The following is a 20,864-nucleotide window of genomic DNA, read 5'->3' as shown; positions in this document are numbered from 1 at the left end:
AGTCTCTTTTAAAAGAGAGGAGATCAGTTAATCTCTTATTTTGTTGGGCAGGAAGGAAAAGGTTAGTTGTATTGCTCAGGGCTGAGATGTGAAGGATGGTCACTTTTGCTGCTTTCGACATGGACAGACAGGATAAGAGGCAGGCTAGCAAAGGTGGGGAAAATACGGCTTTTTGTTAATGTTTTTAGGATTCCAGGCAGCAGGTCAGTCACAGGTGGATGCCCTGCCCCAGCGAGCTTACAAATGAAATATAAGACAAGAGGAAACAAATGGATATGGAGGGGGGGAGTACAAGGATGAAGTGAGACAATATTAGTCAGCATGATAGGCTGTGGTCTCAGTATCTTAGTGACTTAAGCGTTGTGACGTTTTTTATAGGCATTCCAGCAAAGGAGAGTTTTAGTTAGGATAGAGGCTGCCCAAGAGCATATGCAGAACCAGTGCATTTCCTGGCTGCTTTGGCCATACCATAGTCAGCTCTGCCCATTTTTCAAGCTGCACTCCTACTCCTTGCCTCTCAGACATAGCAAATTTCATATAGCCTCTCTGTGAAGTGCAATATGTTGTCTACTTTCTCAAGCTCTACCCAGCATATCTCACCAGAATTCCTAATCAGCTCACTGTTAACAACAGTGACTGCAAAAACTCTTGCATTTTTGCCAACAGCTAGTTGATCCCATAGGTTCTGAATTATTTCAAGCCTTTCCCTCTTATGATGCTGATGACATCTAAATAAGATTCCTCTCATTTCTACCATCTCTCTGTCCTAGTATAGTTTGAAACTGAACTTTGCCCCCTCATTGAACTCCAGGAACTGTTTCCAGACTTTAGACACTTCAGTCACAATGTCAGCCCCACAACCTGTTTTTTTTCTGAATAAGCAAGATATGAGCCGAGCAAGTTGTGTAAAGGATTTTGTATTGCTTCCCTGCATCAGTAAAACTATGAGTAATGCCCTGTCACAGTCAAGAACCATTATATTCACATAGAATCAAAATTGTGTAGAGTGGAACTATTAGACAAGGTTACTGAGACAAAAGCGTTGAGGTCACATAACCCATCCTCACTCACTGCCGGTTTTGTGCTCAGCGTTAGGATAAGCTCTGGCCAGAATAAGGGTAATGAGCCATTCAGTAACGGACTCCTGCCCAATTAAAAGTTGCAGTGAAACTATACAAGTTCACCCGGCCCAATTGGTCTAATTTAAATTACAAGCACATGCCTATCCTGAAAAGTAGCATGGTTGGCCCAGCTGAGCCTACCAGATGCTCATTGGAAAAATAAATAAAAATTCAATTCCAATTTGCCATGCCACTGAAAGAACCCATCAGTAAGGCAGGGAAAAAGAGGGCTGGAGGAACAGATGGTCTTTTTGATGCAGACAAGATACAGTACCTCTACTGGAGGAAAAGATGGGAAAGGATCCAGTGCTGAGCCAGAGGGATTCAAACTCAACAACATCAGGGTGGAAAAAAGCCTACCAACAACTGCCACCCTGAGCAGGGTTTGGGTGGGAGCCCAACTTACCTCCATGGTACTCTGCCAATGCTATTAAAGCAAGGGTAGATTACTTAGATTGTAAACTCTTTGGGGCAGAGACTGTCTTTTGTTCTGAGTTTGAAATGCACATAACACAACTGGGCCCTGGTCCATTGCCTAGGAACTACTTCAGCACAAATTAATAATAATAATAATATGAATGGTCCATAGAACATGAAGTCATCCTGATTTTCTTTCAATGTATTTATTATTTGTAAGTTTCCACCTAATGGTTTGGATCAATATTTTTCAAGCTATAGTTTGTTTATGAATGGTTAACTACTCACTGTTTTGTTATTTGTGTTGTCTAGTTGGTCACCTAAGTCACATAGTATCTCTTTTTCTCCCTGCTTGGATGGCTGAAAATTTTTGAACCTGAGAATAATGAACAGTGAGCAACATGTTTCTGGTGCAGAATTTCAGACCAGTAGTCATCTGTACTAAAATAAATGGCATTGTTGGGATTCACAAACATTTTCACAGAAGTCTGCTGTTCATAAACAGTAACAAATTACAAATCACATGAGCCAAGAAATCATCATGAGCTGAGCTGAGTGCTTTAATTCATGGAAATATTTGTGAATCTGTTTTTTTGCTATTTGATCGGCTTTCTTACACTGGAAATTTCAGTAAAATATCTCTGCTTATAAAATGGGAAAGTGCAATTGGGATATGCTTGCTTGGTAAGGTTTTTAGCCATGTTACTATTACAATAGACCTTTTGCATTATTCTGCTTCTTATCAATATGCTAATGAAAGAGCAGGACAAACTCGCAGGTAAAAGATTTTCAAAGATTTTTTTTCTCATTCTGCCTTTTGAAATTTGTATCCATATTAATCCCTTAAAGATACTACTGTCAAGTACAGGAGGCTTCTAGAATTGTTCAGTATTGTTAGGCCTCCTTTAATTTTATGATTTACTGCTAGTTGAAATGAACGGGAAAAACAATAAAGGAAATACATTCTTTTAATATGTACAATTAAAATATATTTTGTACAGTATCATAAAAGTTAGCCCTAAAAGTCAAATTGCCTATTGCACTAAGACCTTTACTCAGTACTAAAAGTAAAGATGTACAAATAATTCATGAAAGAACCTGAATACATAATTTTCATTGTATTTTGTTTGTGTAATAATATGAAAAAGTTCTTCATAGTAAGTTCTGTGGGCCAGATGCTGAAGTCACTACACACTGTAGGAATATAGCAAAAGTAAGGACTGCAGAATTTGATCCTGTATTAACTTCACAGTGTATTCACCATTGTTTTAAAACTGTGTATTCTTAGGGAATATTCTCACCTGAATAGCTACATATCTTAGGAACTGATGAAAGTTCTTCTGTCATTGAAAATCTTCTTCTAATTCCATCTGTACATGGACAATATTGAAGTTAATGAGAGTTGCTAGGACTTATCGCCTTTCAGGATTTGTTTGTATATGTGTGCTTAGGTGAGTGTGTTTTAAATAGCAGGTAAAGGGCCAAAATGTACAAACACTACTGGGCATTGGACTGTTCCCAAAAGTAAGTGCCTTCCATGGTTGTGGCAAGATCAGTTCCTATATTACAAGTAATAAGAATAATAATTAATAATGCGGTGGCTGTTATAAGTGTATAGAATTGAATACGTGCTAATGGTATATTTGTCAAAGTTTTTTTACGTATTATGTAGTGATTTAATGTTTGTTTGATTTTTAGTCCACAGAAATTAGAATCTGTACGTAACAAATGGAGAAGTTCAGAAACATTCAGCCCTTCATTTTCCACTTTTTATGGAGAGTTACCAAACTGTAAGTATAGAAGAATGCAGCAATGAAAACACATATACAGTATTTTTGTTTTTATTTGTTTTATGTGTTGTTAGATAAAACGCGTTATATAAGTATAAACCCCTAAATCCTGTTATGTTAATACAATTTTCTTATTGCCCTTTACATTCATTGGAGTTTAAATTTTTGTTTTAAATTCTTCAAATACAGTAGTTAGACGAGTTTAAGCTTGACGTGTTCTGTTCTTTTCTTATGTGATGATCACACAAGCATGTAAACAACATGTTGACTATAAAGTGATACAAAGTGGAATCAAGAATACATTTTGCGTGACAACAAAATATCCGATTGCATTTCCTAAGGCATTTTCTAGCCATGTGAAAAACAAGAGCGAATGCAATGAAACAAATGCTGACTTTTTTTTTCATCCAGTTCTATCTCCCTCAGCACCATCACACACCCGCCCAACAAAATACCTCAACTTTCAAGAAAACTGTTGCCTTTATAATACTGCAGTCATCTTGCTGTTTGGATAATGCCCTTAGACCTTTGGCTTAGGGCAGAATCAAATGATCTCGGCACTTTAGCATTCCTCAGGCAATAGTTTACCAATCTTTCCCTGAAAACCAGTCAATATTTGTTTGTTTTTACAATATGCAACCAACCAAAAATTTTCAAGAACAACATGAGGTAGCACATGGATGACTTATTTGTCTGCCTATTTTGCCAAACAAACATAATGTGTTTCTATTACATAGTAAATCCTATGTAACTTTATAACATAAATTCATTAAGGTCAAATCCTGACCCTTTTCTATGTGAAAGTCAGGGATGCATGCAAATGAGCTCCTAAACCTCTGTCCACAACCAATCTTCTATAGCTCCTTCCTTCTCTGTCTTCTGCTCAGGAATTATGGAGTTTATTTTACCCTTGAGACTTCAGTACCCCATGCAGGCATGCCTGGAAGGGGAAAGAGAAGGGACAGGAAGTGACTGGGAAATATAGGATAACATGATGGAGGATTTTTGCCTTGGGGTCGGAATCAGATTGCCCTGGGCTCTTCAGTCTGATGACCCCTTCTCTCTGGACCTCTGGTCTGGATCTGCAAACTAGAACCACTGGATCTGAGCAATAGAGGCCTCACAGTCTTTCCAAGAGTGAGTACCTGCTCCACATCCTGTGACATCAAGGAGATATTGCCTCCCTTCAGAATCCCAGGGCCTGATTCTTCTGTACCTTGCATCTTGTATACTGATTTATATCTGTACAAAGTGGATGGGTAAACACAACCAAAACAGAATGGTACCATTTTACACGCTCTTTGCACTGACTGGGGCCAACTCATAAGTCTGGTGTTTTGGCACAGGACAAGAGTGAAGGACAAAGTTGGATATACACCTCCTTTAGCCCTTCTTCCCTCTAGGGACCACTCCTCTGCTATAGAATGGGGCTCCAAAGGGATCTGTTCTGCCCCTGAAGAAAGTTAGGGCAGGCTCAGGGCAGTTCTCACATGTGCTTTAATGTTTTAATTTTTTGTGTCAAATCAGTTAATAAAAATATAATTTTAAGTAACCTCTTGTGCCTGTTTCTTTCATGCTGTAAAATTGCATTGCATGGTCTTTCTTTTCTTTCTTTCCCTATACATATATGGATGGATGGCTGTGTAAGTACCGTACGATTGCTTTTGTCAGTCTCTGTCTTTTATATATTATAAAAGGATTTACACAGTACAAGTGCAATTGTACTTACACAGCCATCAACTAAAAAGCATAGTGAACCAATTCAGATTATCAGAGGAGTAGCTGTGTTAGTCTGAATCTGTAAAAAGCAACAGAGGGTCCTGTGGCACCTTTAAGACTAACAGAAGTATTGGGAGCATAAGCTTTTGTGGGTAAGAACCTCACTTCTTCTTGCATCTGAAGAAGTCTTGCATCTGAAGAAGTGAGGTTCTTACCCACGAAAGCTTATGCTCCCAATACTTCTGTTAGTTCTAATTCCCACCACAGACTTTGCAGTGTTCTCCACAAAGCATCTGCATAATTCTAAACCCTACAAACTGCACTGCAGCAATCCAACTTTTTTTAACGTGGATGATAATGTATTGTTTTATCAGGATACTTTAGGTCTCTGACAATATTTTAATACTACGATATACAATTCAGGGCTGTAATCAGAACATTTACTCAGCATTAATATTCAGGAATTGTCATGTTACTTTAAAGGTTGATACAACCCATTTACTCCAAACAACATATCTATTTAGCAGCAAAGCTTATTAGCCAAATATTGGGATAAGCAGCTGATGAATGGCTATGGCCTGTTAAATTTCAAATGAGGAAGAACTGGATTAAACAAGAAAGTCCTGCCAATTCAGGACCATGCATTTGCTCTGAAAATCATCTGAGAAGTCAGATGCACAATTTAGACCAGCCTGAGATTATCTGTGTAGCACATACCTTACAAAGGATGGAAGGGTTTAACCCTAAGAGCTGGATTATTATTCTTTTATACTTATATTGTTCTTGAATATTTCAGCACTGTAAGGAGCAAATTTAGTAAAATATGAATATCCATACATCTCCTCCACCTTTGCTGAAATCTTTATCCGTTATTTTATCCATACCTTTAGCCTTGATTAATGCAACACCCCTTCTTCCCTTCCCTCCCCCCATGTGTTGCCACCTGCCTTTTCTCATGTGGGAAGAAACATTACCATAACCTCCAACACACTCATTTCAGCAGCCACTTTAAAATAGCTCCCTTTCTCCATAGTAGAACCTGCCAGCTGGAATGGCCTCTCCTCATGGACTCATCATCTCATTTAAAATATAGTCAGAAAATATTTCTATTCTCCTTTGCATATTTTCATTTATTTTAACTTTATTTGTATTAATTTTTTAGACTTACTATACATTAAGCACTTGTCCACATGCTTCCAGGTCAAACATTAAAACCGGTTTCCGTAAAATGCAATACGCATGATTAGAATAAATCAGTAATTCGCCTCTGCTGCTACCAGAGGTCAGACAATCTGACATCAGCTTGAATATAGAAGAAAACTGGCCTTTTAGTTTGTATAGCAGTATTACATCTTCAATTATACCAAAGAAGACAATGTGATATAAGCATAAAATGTATTTACGGAACCATAAATCTTTGAACCATAGCATGATTTTTAAACGTTTTCCATAACAACACTGAAGATCATAGTCAGCTTGTAACAATATTGAGCAGATCCTCAACTAATGTAAGTTGTCTTAGTTCCAGTTGAAGTCAATGGAATGATGCCAGTCTGCATCTGCTAAGGATCTGGCTCATTATCCGGATTAAATAAACTGTTGCTTTCTATTTCATATATGTTTAGCATGTGAGTGATCTGAGTGAAGATATTCCAAAAATATCAGCAATAATTAGACCACCCCACTTTGCATGTCTACTCCATTGCAGAGCCTTTGGTTACAGCTTTCATTGCATTAAATGAAATTCACTGCATGCAGAAGGCCGGAGTCTCTCCATAGTTAGAATTTATAGCTTGCTTTTAAAATGTAAGCCTGATTTTCTTTCATCTGAAAATACTCAAAGAAAGGAAATTTCCACTTCACTTACTAAATATGTGATAGCTGTAGCCATGGGTCAGTTCTTTGCTGGAATTTGAGTTAAGTGGAACAAGCTTCTTTTTGAAATATGAGACTTTATTAAAAATAGCTGAGCATATTTTGAATATTCTCCTAAAGCTTTTTTGCCTTGTTTCAGCTTAAGCATGACTTATCATAGAAACATCAGGAGAGACTTATTTGAACGATCTTGGTGAAAGCTAGTGCACAGTATCAGTTCTGAAATGGGGAAAGACTTATTTGGGCACTGGCAAACTGACTGAAAAAGAATAAAATGTTTGCACAAACCTCTGCAAAAAGAAGCCACCAAGTTTCACAGAGCTCTAATAGACACCATGAACTAACCTTTTATAAATAAAATGTATCCATTAGATTTAGGGTTAGGGGACATATATGAATAACTCTAATATAATTATATATAGTACATGATATAAATATCTTGCACTGCTATGTCTGTGCATAAAATGAAAACAAATTATGACAAATGATTCTGTTTCAGATATGTTGCTGAGCATTACAAAATTTAAAAATATATACTGCAAGACCGTTTGAAATTTCATGTGTTATTTATGTGTATTTTATTGTGGACTCATAAAGAACGTTTTGTATATTTTCAGATAAAAGTGGATTACATTTCCCTGATCCTGGGAATGTTTCACTGGTGAAACTCATTTCATGTTGGAGAGACCAATCCGTAAAGGTAGGAAATAGTGCACACTGACTGTAATAATGTCATTTTTAAAGTGATGTTCACTGCTATTTAGTGTAAATGTTGATATCATGATGTAATATGATAAATGTAGACTTTGGGGAAATTATCACATACATTTTGCCATTTAGATGTTCTGTGGAGAAAGAATGTTCGTGTTAAACTGCAGTGTATATTTATTATGAACTTATTTTGGATTTTAGTGTATGTGGTTGGAGATGGCAAAGTAGACATTATAGTGCCTAATCTAGGTGATATTGAGTAACAGGAATCATTTTCAAATGCACAGGGCTTGTATGACTGATCTGGTGAATGTTGCTCATTTGACAAAAAGGTTGTGAGTTCCAGCCAATAATCTTTACTTTTTAAGTTATGTTTAAAAAAAAAGAAATAAAAAAGCTGTTTTATGTTCCTAGGGAAGCTCAATTTCATATATGCTGTAGAATAAGTTGGTATGGCCTTCTTAAAAGAATGTGTGGTCAGGGCTCCATACCAGTACGATCCCCTCCAAGAGCAGGCCCAAAAGGGGAGTTCCAGCTTCTCAAGGCAATTTAACTTGCACCTTTGCCTGTGCTGATCTTGGTGCCATGTAGGCAGGTTAATGCTCTGTGGGGGACTCTAGGTAGCTGTGGGATGTCTGGTGATTACTGTAGCATAAGACTCCTTTGTCCTGTCCGTCAGAGGATAGGTGGCCCCTCTGAAGAGGTCAAGGGCTCAGCCTACCTCTGGCAGGCTTCACAAGGGGAAATGAGGCAACTCAGGAAGGGATTACCTGGGACTAATTAACTGAGTAGCTGGGAGGCAGATAATTAGATAGGGAAGCACTTGGGCATAAAAAAAGGAACCTACTCCCAGTGGCTAGAGAACAGAGGTTCCTGGGAAGAGGAACTGTCTCTAGAATGTAGAATAAGGAAGTTCCTAAAGGGGAAGCCTTCTTGCGGCTCACCAGGAAAGGAAACCAAAGTAGAATACTCCTAGGTGGCAGAGACTCCAAAGTGGAGGATCTATGAATGCCAAGCCTCAGTGAAGCCTGGTCCCTGTGGAAGGAGTTGACCAGGTAGCAACAGAAGCTCAGATCAGGGGAATTATGTGCTTTTCCAAGGAAGGTTTGTTGTGGTTTGACCTCTGTAGGGACCTTAATCCAAGAGGAGAGACCCTTCCTCAGATGAAGACAGGAGGCCCTGGCTCCGGAAGATGGTCCCAGGCCAAGAGGGCCTGTTTGGTAAGGGGCCTGGATATAAGTGGGGTTCATGGACTAAAGTTAACTCAGCCCCTTCCTCTCCAGCTAGAGATGCTGGGGTGGCAGCCTAGTTGTACAACATTCCACCTTTGGATTAAATGAACTGGACCCCTGAAGGGGCACCATAGAGAGTACACTTATAAAGTTTGCTGATGATGCCAAGCGAGGAGGGGTTGCAAGCCCTTTGGAGGACAGGATTAGAATTCAAAATTATCTTGACAAACTGGAGAAATGTACTGAATTAAATAGGATGAAATTCAATGAGGACAAATGCAAAGCACTACACATAAATAAAAAATGGGAAATGACTGCATGGGAAGGGGTACTGCAGAAAAGAGCCCGGGGGTTATAGTGTATCACAAACTAAATACTAGTCAGCAATGGAATATTGTAGAAAGTCAAACATCATTCTGGGATGTATTAGAGGAGTGTTGTAAGCAAGACATAAGAAGTAATTCTTCTACTCTACTAAGCACTAGTAAGGCCTCAGCTGGAGTACTATGTCCAGTTCTGGGCACCACACTTTCGGAAAGATGTGAACAAATTGGCAAAAGTCCAGAGGAGAGCAAAAAAATGATTAACGGTCTAGAAAACATGACCTACGTGGAAAGATTGAAAAAATTGTGTGTGTTTTAGTCTGGAAATGAGAAAACTAAAGGGGGGTATGATAACTGTCTTCAAGTACACAAAAGGTAGTTATAAAGAGGAGATTGACAAATTGTTCTTAACCACTGAGGATAGGACAAGAAGTATTGGGCTTAAATTGCAGCAAGGGAGATTTAGGTTAGACATTAGGAAAAACTTCCTAACTGTGAGGGTAGTTAAGCACTGGAACAAATTACCTAGGGAGGTTGTGGAGTCTCTGTCATTGGAGGTTTTTAAGAGCAGGTTAGACAAACACCTGTCAGGGATGGTCTAGATCAGGGGTCGGCAACGTTCGGCACGCGGCTCTCCAGGGTAAGCACCCTGGCGGGCTGGGCCAGTTTTATTTACCTGCTGACGTGGCAGGTTCGGCCGATCGCGGCCCCCACTGGCCGCGGTTTGCCGTCCCAGGCCAATGGGGGCAGCGAGAAGCAGCGTGGGTCAGCGATGTGCTGGCCGCGGCTTCTCGACGCCCCCATTGGCCCGGGACGGCGAACTGCAGCCAGTGGGGGCCGCGATCGGCCGAACCTGCCGGGTCAGCAGGTAAATAAAACTGGCCCGGCCTGCCAGGGTGCTTACCCTGGCGAGCCGCGTGCCAAACGTTGCCGACCCCTGGTCTAGATAATACTTAGTCCTGTCTCAGTCCAGGGTACTGAACTAGAAGACCACTGGAGGTCCCTTCCAGTCCTTTGATTATTAATAATTATCAATATGTGTTATTAATATCATTACCCATAACTGGAAAAGGAAATGTTGTCTCTTGTAGAAAGAAAAAAATGAAATAGGAAAAAGCAAACAATTCTTATATTAAAAAATAGTAGTTGGCAGTAGTCTCAGATTGGCTCAACACTTAGCAAGGCATATATTATGATCAGTTCATTCCAAGCTTTGGGGGGCTGCAGCCACTCAGCTATGCTTCAGGCAAAACTGCTTGTCACACAAACCATCTTGCATGTATATCACTCCAAAATATTTGTTTAAATTAGCATCCATCTTCCTTTGACAATATAAGCCTTTAACCACCTATGATCCAGAGTCATTTACATCTGCATCTCTCCTCCACACCATTAAATTCAATTCAAGGGCCTAAAGAATCTTCTTATGAGGCTATAGAAACATATCTTTTGAATATCTGTCTTTGGATTCCATGTTCCATGTCACACCAATCTTGAAATATACTCTTCATCACATGGAGTTTTTAGATCAAGAGTGGTATCTTTCTAGACGATTTACTCCATCTAGTTCAACCACAAGTTATTGGGCTGGATGCAGGAACCAATAGAAGAAATTCTCTGGCCTGTGTTATGCAGGGGGTAAGATTAGTTGATCATAATGGTCCCTTCTGGCCTTAAAGTCTATGAAATCTATGAAATATACATAAGTGACATTGGATTTATTAAATCCCACTAAGGGAAACTGAGGTAGAGATGTAATGCACTGAGCCTCAGGGGTGAGGCCCCCCCCATCACAATGTCATACTGACAATAGATACATAGTGGATTCTGCATTGTGATCTGGGTCATTTGATGTTCAGGCGTATGAGCTTGAGCGTTGCAACACTGCATCCACAAGAGAGTTGGCTCTGAAGGAGTCCAGTATCTATTATAAACTTATTCCTTGTCTGTTTTACTCTGTTGCTGAATTTCTTATAATAGTATATAGCCATATACTACATTTCAAATGGCATGTGTATCAATGAGGAGAATACCACTTTACAGCTGAGAAGCATTCATGGTACAGTAGAATTAATACTCTGTACCACACTGTTAGCCATAATAGATAGCAGTGGTGTCTGCAAACATTCATATCCGAGTGAGTTCAGCTCTTCCTCTTGTACACTCCTGATGTACCTCAGTTATTAAGGATTATTAATTCTCTTTCTCTGTCCTATCATCTTCCACATTATTAGTTCAACATTCCCCCACAAACATTTTTCCCCAAAGCCAAGATTTTTCTCTCTTTGGAATCCTTTTAATGAAAAGTCAAATATAGGAGGTCAGTGTCAGTAGCTGCAGTTGTCAGGTGAGAGCCACATAATCGCACTCTCACCTGCTCAGCCTCTCATCCGTTTTGATCTCTTGCATTTGGGGACTGGAAGACATATATACAGGAAGCCTGTGGTTGCGTTTGGTCGCTCCATTTGTACTTTCCAACTAATAGAGTGGAAGCTGTATTATAACCATGACTGATCTTAGGAGCATGGACACATATGAGTGGATTTAGCATCTTAACATCCAAAAAAGATCTCCCGGTAGCCTGCCTACTTCAGCAAGACAGTCAGACTTCTGCATGATTATTAAGGCAGAAGTCCCTGTTCAGCCATTTGCAGCAGGTTCCCTTAGTTCTCAGATATGCCCAGAGGCCTTTGTGGCAGCTGCAGCTGTGATTGTAAGCAAGTACTGTGTCAGTCAGCACAAAACATTTTGGCGGGTATGCTGAAGTCAGAGGCACCCACTAAATGTGACTGAGCATTGACAAAGACATTCGTAAGAGGTGCTGCAACTGTGGGCAAAAAACTTCAGATCTGAAGAGTGGTTTGGGGCAAATCTGTCAAAGTGACCAGCTGCCTGCACAACCCATGCCTCAGATCTCCCTTTATTAATGCATTGGCCATGAGCCTATGCTTCCTGAAGTAAAGGGGTTAACAGAGCCAGCCTACCAGCAATAAAGCATGAATGGGAGTTGGTTTAATAGCTGATGACATGAGGCCCCTATTGCAAATGTCACAAATGATTTTAGATGTTACAGTATTCACAGCAGTTTGGCGACACACAGAGAGAAAGTTGAAGAGCCAAGCTTGCTTAACACTGTGGTCAAATGATGACAAAATTCAAGCAGAGTTGATGTTTTCAGAGTCCATTGTACATGGCAAGAATTACGGCTTTACTTTTGTATTTTTAAAATGTTTATTTAATTTGAGAGAGGTTTTCTTTTTACACTAATATTGCATAGGTACATGCCTTTCTATCTCACATCATTTTAAAGGAAAATTTATTTGGTCTTTTTCTACCACTTGGCTCATTGCTCTTTCAAATTAAATGTAACACCCTCTTGCCACATTGTCCTAACATATATATTCCCTCACTCTTCTCATACACTGGACTGTCTGCTTTATAGCATTTAATATAGGAAATAAAGGCTACTCTTGTCTGCTAATACTTCATACTAAAAGTAGTTTATTTCCCTCTTTATCTGCGCAATGTGTATTGGGTTGTATTTTTATTTAATACATTAATTTATATTGCAGTTGTTATGCAGGATCTAGTTACAAATATGAACAATAAAAACCAACATTCCAAAAGACAGTTCCCTCCCCCAGGTCAGTCAGTCCATAGTGCAATCAAGCTATGTTTTTCCTGTTGTTGACTGTTAGCAGGAAGAAAGATATATTCAAGGATTTCCCTTGAGAGTCCTTCTTATTAAAAAAAAAATTGTCTCCCTATTCTCCCTGGCTCCTTAGCTTTGAAATGTTAAATGCTCAAGTCTCTCCTCCCCATTCCTTCATTTGGAATTTCAAATACTCTCTTTGAATCATTTCATATAGAAAAAATGCAGTTCTCCCCACTACCTGGTTCTCCCTGTCCTGTTCCCAGGTCTTTCAAAACCTTTTTGTGTGACATTAGTCCTTATGAAAGATGCCGGATTGACGTCCCTGGAGGCTTTATCTATCCTTTATCTATCCACAGAACAGTTACAGTATCAGCAAGCTTCCCCACACTCCTACAATGCTCCTCAATTTCTGACATGGAGGGACCTTATAGTTATAGGAAAGAGGATACCTCAGTCTTTGTATCTCCCTTCCCATCCAGTTCTTGGTCTCTCTGCCAAGACTGCCATTTAGTGTAACTGTGGTAGTGCCTAATACATGATATTATTATTAGTCAGCGGTCCCATTCACATTGCGTGAAGTGCACATATATAACGTTTTGCAGTATTGGAGCCAAGATAAGTACATGTAGGCACTGGTCATGTGGCATGTAGCACATAGGCAGACTCCTGTGCCAGCATGGAGTCCCACTGAAGTGAGCAGAGCTCTCTGTGGGTTCAGCAGGCCGCTTGCACACTACACATTGCAGGAGCAGGGCCTTAATATGTTTACCTGTCTACCAGGAAATGGACAGAACTCCACTAAACTCCCTAGCAATAAACTGACTACTTTAACACTGGGCAATCCATTCCCTTTGCAATTTTAGAGTTTATTTGTAAAGTTATTATTTTGTTAATCGTACCAATCCAAGTAGCTCTTTATTTTCCTTCCTGTATTCCCAGTCATTCTGGTCTAGCTGGATTAAGAATGCATTTTGTAAATTGTTGATTTGTTGCTATTTGGTGTGTCTGACATAACCAGATTTCCTATGTTTTTTAATGTTTGAGCGGGTGTTAGTTATACTTGAGCAATCTTAACTGTTATGCAATGTAGTGTCTACGCATTGGGATAAACAGGGCCTCTTGTCTGGATAATAGTAATAGGAATAAAATTTATATTCACACAATACTATGACATTTTATATGTAATCTTTCTATGTGTGCATTATATTTTTTAAAACAAAGTTGTTTTTTGTGTTTCCCAGTAGTCCTCAACCCCAAAAAGTGTTTCTAGAACCTTTGTTATTAAAATTTAGGATCTGATTTTGAAGGCCCTACAGCCCCAATGGCTAACTGTGTGCATGTTTGGAGCACTTAGGAATCTAAGTACTGTAAAGCTATAAAATGTGCCTACAGTTATTTGGGCCTGTAAAATTGTGCCTGCAGTTATTAGCCAGAGGGTTCCCTTTGCATATAATCTACATACAGTCTGTTCTGCAGGATGGAGGGCCTCTAGGTAAAATCTCCCAAGCATGTTAAGAAAAACATGGGTTAGCACAGTTCAGCTTCTTGTAGCTAGTGGTTCCCCTCACCCTATGCCTCCATCTCCTCTCCTGTTTTAGTGGGATGGTGGTCACCAGTGTCTCTGACTATAAAAAACACCAAACCAGACAGCGTAGATACTGCAAGCCTGCTGGGATTTATAGAGAGTTGCCAACCCTGCCACATCTCTCTGACTCCTAGGCGCAGGGGCAGCCAGAGGGTCTCTGCGCGCTGCTTCCACCCTGAGCGTCAACTCCGCAGCTCCCATTGGCCGGGAACTGCGGCCAATGGGAGCTGCGGGGGTGGAGCCTGCAGGCAGGGGCAGCATGCAGAGCCGCCTGGCTGCCCATGAGCCTAGCTGGACATTCCAGTTGCTTCCGTGAGCTGCCTGAGGTAAGCACTGCCCAGCTGGAGCCTGTTCCCCTCACCCCCACCCACACCCCTACCCCCTGCCCCAGCCCCTCACCCCCTTGCACCTAAACTCCCTCCCAGAGCCTGCACCCCAGACCCCCTTCTGAACCCCAACCCTCTGTCCCAGCCCTGAGCCCCCTCCCTCACCAAGCTCCATCCCAGAGCCCGTACCCCCTCCTGTACCCCAATCCCCTGCCCCAGGCTCAGCCCGGAGCCCTCTCCCACACTCCGAACCCCTCGGCCCCAGCCCAGAGCCCCCACCCCCTCCCACATGCCAGCACCCTCCACGAGCCCATGAAAGTGAGTGAGGGTGGGGGAGAGTGAGCAACAGAGGGAGAGGAGATGGAGTGTGCGGGAGCGGGGCCTTGGAGAAGGTCCGGGGTAGGGGTGTTTGGGTTTGTGCAATTAGACAGTTAGCAGCCCTCTTACCTAGCCCCTTCGTTCCCCTCCACAGTCTTTTGGTGGCATGGAATGAGTGCAGCAGGTACATGGTTTCTAGAAGACCAGCAGTTTACTTCCGTGGAGTTTGTGGCCTGACAAGTATGGAAGCAGCTTCTTATGCTCTCTTTCTCTGGTCCAGTCCTAACAAAGAGAACAGTAGCCATTCGAAGTAATTGCTAAATTGTGGAAAGAGCTGTCAGTATAATTTCATATAGATGTGGTAAGCAGAATTATTACAGCTCTTCTTCACTTTTCTTGCTGAACCGTTGTGTAGTGTTGCTGTTGTGGGTTCTGATCATCAGACAGTTGTCTTCTATGCTTTGGTATCCATATTTATTGCCAAAAGCATATCACCTTTGCTCTGTGAGACCTCCTTATAGCACATTTATTTCTAATGACCATGTCACCATGAAGATATCGCCATAGGTTCCCGCCCACTATCCGATGTTAAAAGCAGCTAATATTTGCAATAATGCCTGCAAAAGTACAGGAATTGTCCCATTACTAGTTTGGGCAAACACATTAGTAGTAACAGAATACAGAAATTCATCCATCATAACAAAAATGGAGTCTAGATGGATATGTAGTAGAAATTAGCACATAGGTAATGAAGAGATACTGGTGGGAAGCTGTGAAGAGGGTCTATTGTTAGAAACAGGTAAAGCTCTTGAAGGAAAATTTTGAATTCACTGACAAAGTTAGAAAAATATTCACATTATTGGGAAATGTCCAGGGACGGGGCATAGCTGAAGATGTGAAACCGCACGGAGTGATGTGGAAATGTGTATTCAACAAAGTGATAGACAAGCTGCATGCAGAGATTTACAAATGCCTTCACAATATCATGTTGTGCCATTTTGCTGCACGTTTTATTCCATGCTAAGATGTTAGAGGAAATTACACATTACAAAATACTGCTTGGCCAGTGTACACAGTAGTGATTCAGGCAATGAATATCTGATCCAGACTTGTGACAGATTCCTAGCAGATCAGAAAACCATGAAAAGCAGATAATTTTTTAGGCTGTATGCATTGTGTCTTATCAAAACAAGGAACATATTTTTCTGCAAACTATCCACAACTCTTTTGAGAACCCATGTCAAATTTTTATTTTCTGCCAGAAGTAGTCATAGAACAATGACAGCATCTCTGTGTTTGCTTCTCTTTCTTAAAGAGTCTGGATTTATTGCAGGAGCCAGCTGCAAGGTCTGGATCCGAAATGCCCAAAGTTCAGGGTTGTTCAGATCTGTGGCTTTTGTTTTGGTTCATGTCTAATCCAAACTAAATGTCCTTTTTGTTGTTGTTGTTTCTCTACAACATAAGGAATGTTCTTGCAAAATAAAACACTTTTTAATAAATAGTTGGAGTGTTTGTGTTTCGACAAAACACAGAAGAGCTGGATTCACTGCTTGTGAATTTACTCAGTTCAGTCATACACTGTGGGCTCCTGATACAGGTACATCTGTCCAGAGTAGGGATTTAGTGCAGTCAAAAAGGTGAGTGAAGCCTGCCTGGGAGAGAGTAGTGCTAGACTGTAGGGTGATGCGCTGACTCTGCATCTATTCCAATCAGTCTCCAGTGACCTGGCTCTTACCGAGCACTATCCTAAATTCATAGCTGGCCTCCTCTAAAGAGTTGTGGGTATATGTGAATGTCTCTCAGCTCTACCATCCTAAAGCCTTAACATCCTAGTTGCCCTTCAGTCAATTTCCTGCCCTGAAGAATGAATGTCTTTTTGTAATGCTTAATTCCTGTAAGTTGGGGGGGGGAGGGAGAAAGACATTCTGTTCTGTAGATGATATGGAATTTTAAAGTTCCAGTACTGTGGGCAGAGAGAGAGCACAAATCCTATCCCTGTGGACTGAGTAAAGAGACTGCAAGGGTTTAAAAAATATTTTCATTGTATCATTCATCATGAATGATCCCAAAGATATTTTACAAACTGGATGGGCCAGATCCTGTCCCCCTTTGTGCTGCTTCAGTAAAGCAAAGAGGATGGAAAGCTGACTAACAGCTGACTGGGGATTCCCTCTGGATACAGGAATTCCCAAATGATTAAAGCTGGCATAGCCAGCTCTACATTATATGTTCCTGGCCCCATGCGTAATATAGTAGGCTCGTTGGGTGAATGGAAAGAGTGCCTTGAGCTTTGGCAGCCTGTGGCCAGAAGAATGGTTAGAGTAGCTCCAAGGCTGCTCCATACTGCATCAGAGGTGACCTGGCCCCTTGCTATCCCCAGATTTGGGGAATTGCAATGGTGATATAATGCCTCCTTTCCTCCCTTCCTATCATGTCTTGCACTGAGCACAGCACAGCCAGACCCAAAGATCTGTCTTTACATGTATACCATAAAACACTGAAATGCAGCCACCTCTAGGATGCAGGGCAGCAGTCAACCAATACAAAGCTTAGTGTACTATAGTTGAAGAAAGAGACATTTTAGAAAAGAACTCCTGAAAAAAGTCCTTTTCTCATTAAAAGAGCTATGAGATTTTTAATCTCCCAGTAGAGAAGATAGTGTTTGGGGCTTAAGGTGTCATCCAAAATCATGTGGAAATTTAACACATTAAAATATGTGAAAACATCTCAAGCCTTAAACACACAAAAGCAATTAACAGTTGTGTGTTGAATCTCAGCCAATGTATACCTTGACAGTGAAACATCTGTTTTCCATCCAGTGTGTGTCAGAGCATTGGGGATATTTTTAAACCATACTGTGGTACCTAGGCACAAGGATGAAGGAGTACTACAAAAGCTTTAACAGAATTCCCATGCTGTAATAGATTTAATTCAAAACGTTCAGCCTTATTAATTCAAAATAGATTTTCTGTGTTTAATTCATATTGAAATGCAGTGACACCACCAAGTAAGGGCAGAAATAATCAACTACCAGAACATACTGCTGAACTCACATTGCAGGCCAATCGTAATTCCAGCAGATATGTAACCTTTCCTTTAGGGTAACAGAAGTTCTATGGAGTGCTTTCTTCTCCTTCCTTTTGAAAAAGAATATAGCACCAGCCTGGCTGAGGTGCAGCTGCAGGCATGTGATACCAGTGCTAATAGCAAAACATTAATGCAGCTTTCTGCACTGAGGATTAAACAACTGGAATTCTAAGAAGGCAGAGCCAAATCATGAAGTCCTTATGCAGTCATTACTCATTGCTGCCCACAGCATGTAACAAATTGGAGAATTTTCATACTAAGCATACCGAGTCTGATCCCTAGCTGGTATAAATTTGGCAAGTTTTATTGAAGTCAATGAAGCTATGCTGATTTACACGAGCTAAAAATCTGACCCACAGTCTCTAGTATACTAATTTATTGGAGCTTTTAGTTTATAGAAAAGCAAGTGAAAATTAAAAACTCGTGCTGTACGATAGTCATCATTGACAACAGATAACACCCAGCTACTATCCAGTTAACTGTTATTTTTTAATCTAAGTATGGGAAGGAAAATGGTGGTATCTCATTTATCACTAGGTGGCAACTATTGGCAAATGTTGACTTTCTAATGGCAACTATTATAGCTGTCTTAAATTGTGTTTCTAATATCAGCATTTGAAAAAAACCATGTAAATAATTAAAAATACAAATATCTTTGCATCCATGACAGATTATTGAGGTGATACAAGCAGCGCTACTGGCAGAAGTACAAAGAAGTATGAAAACCTTGAAAAAGACATCAATCAGCAATCAACCAGTGACCGTGGTAGACAATGGAAATGGTGAGGTGCAGACACTGGCAAAAACTGAGCAGACAGAGCAGATGGTGAAATGCATTAAAAACATTCCCTTGCCGAGTAAGTGCAAAATTTATTGGCATATTCTTTCATCACAACTTTTTCTAGTACTTAAACCATGTTAAGAATATGAGTTCATAATATATTATTTCTCTACAAGACAAGACAAGTGCCCTGTTTCTGACCTACCAGCCTATCAATTTTCTCATACAATTGTCAGGTATTCAAAGGACATCCACATTCTATTATTATCATATTTAAGTAATGAACATTAAAGAAGAAAAGGTGAGGATTGTTTTTGTTAAAATGTTTTTAATAGTTAATCTGATTGAAAACAAGTGAAGTAAGTGTGTTTGGAGATAAAATCAGTATATTACAAATTTGAAATGAAGAGATTTTAAAATTTATCATTTTTCAGTGAGAATAGGCTTATACTATACTAAAAAACTAATTGCTTAAACTTTATAACTTTGTAATGTGATATGGAATCTTTTCTTTTTTAGCACTAGAGCCTATACAATAAGCAATCAAATGAATTTTACAGTTGGATCATTTCATTTTACAACAAACTTAATCGTTGTAACTTTATAATGGTACTAATGTTTATGGTAGGAAAAGATTGAATCTGAATTTATGTTATGAAGTGATATCCATTTTTTTAGCCCATTAGCTGAGTCTTGAAATTAAGTGACCTAAATTTTAGATCTAATCTTTTTAGTGAGCCTTCTCTGAGGAAGCTAATTTATAATCTCATTGAGTGTGTGTTTCTGTCATGAAAATTTGTTACCAATCTACTTATTCCAGGACACTAAAAATGATCAGTGATGCATGTTTCAGGTCACAAAGAAAAATTACATCTTGGACTGTTGTATTAATACAAAAATGCTAAAGCTTTGAATAATTATCACTTATGAAGTTATATTTTGCTTACACTGGAGTTCTTTTTAATCCTTTTATCCTTAAGAGGTTGGGGACAGAATAATTTATGAAAGTCCCAGCCCCAAAGTTCAGATCTGGATTTGGATCCAAACTTCCTTAGAATCTGGGGTTTTGACTTGGTCCGTTACAGAGAAGCTATCTGGGAGTTTTAGATCTGCATTGAGACATCTGCAAATTCAAGAATGTTTAGAAGTTGGACTTTGGTTCAAGTCCTTGGCTATTTTAGCAGGTGAAAATACATTTTTATTATATAAATTGTGACAGAAAAGATCATTACAAAATATAGTTTTGTTTTTCATGAATTAAGGTGAAGTCATAATGATAATTCCTAGGGATTAAAGCCCAGATTTTTAAAGGTGTATATATAGATGTTTCTGTGCTCAGCGTCTCAGTGCTTAAGTCTCATTTTCAAAAGGGATTTAGGCATTTAGATGTCTAAATCCCACTATCAATGACATTTAGGCTCCTAAGTGCCTAAATCACTTTTGAAATGAGATTTTTGAAAATGAGCCACCTTAATACCTCTAAATATCTGGACCTAAGTCACACCAAGTCATGATTTAAGTGGACAAATTGTGTCAAGAACAAATCGTGTCAAACCAACCTGATAGCTTTCTTTGACAGGGTAACAAGCCTTGTGGATGGGAGGAAGCAGTAGATGTGGTATATCTTGACTTTAGTAAGGCTTTTGATACTGTCTCATAAACAAACTAGGGAAATACAACCAAATGGAGCTACTATAAGGTGGGTGCATAACTGGTTGGAAAATCATTCCCAGAGAGTAGTTATCAGTGGTTCACAGTCACGCTGAAAGGGCATAACGAGTGGGGTCCCGCAGGGATTGTGTCTTGGTCTGGTTCTGTTCAATAGCTTCATCAGTGATTTAGATAATGGCATAGAGAGTACACTTATAAAGTTTGTGGATGATACCAAGCTGAGAGGGGTTGCAAGTGCTTTGGAGGATAGGAT

General features: G+C 39.9%; 1 protein-coding gene across 2 annotated transcripts in view; it reads left to right on the top strand.

The window, feature by feature from the left end:
• The window catches only part of WDR72 (WD repeat domain 72), a 214,804-nt gene that overhangs the window by 126,827 nt on the left and 67,113 nt on the right, over positions 1-20,864 (top strand). For both annotated transcript variants that reach the window (XM_054042143.1, XM_054042142.1), the window contains 3 exons: positions 3,237-3,328; positions 7,540-7,622; positions 18,830-19,016. In XM_054042143.1, the coding sequence (XP_053898118.1) occupies positions 3,237-3,328; positions 7,540-7,622; positions 18,830-19,016 (362 nt within the window). The remainder of the gene's footprint in view (positions 1-3,236; positions 3,329-7,539; positions 7,623-18,829; positions 19,017-20,864) is intronic.

The sequence above is a fragment of the Malaclemys terrapin genome, chromosome 10 (genome assembly GCF_027887155.1).
Source record: "Malaclemys terrapin pileata isolate rMalTer1 chromosome 10, rMalTer1.hap1, whole genome shotgun sequence".
In the NCBI taxonomy this organism is placed as follows: Eukaryota; Metazoa; Chordata; order Testudines; family Emydidae; genus Malaclemys; species Malaclemys terrapin.
The sequence above is the reverse complement of the archived record's forward strand: the minus strand, read 5'-3'. Positions and strand labels throughout refer to the sequence as shown.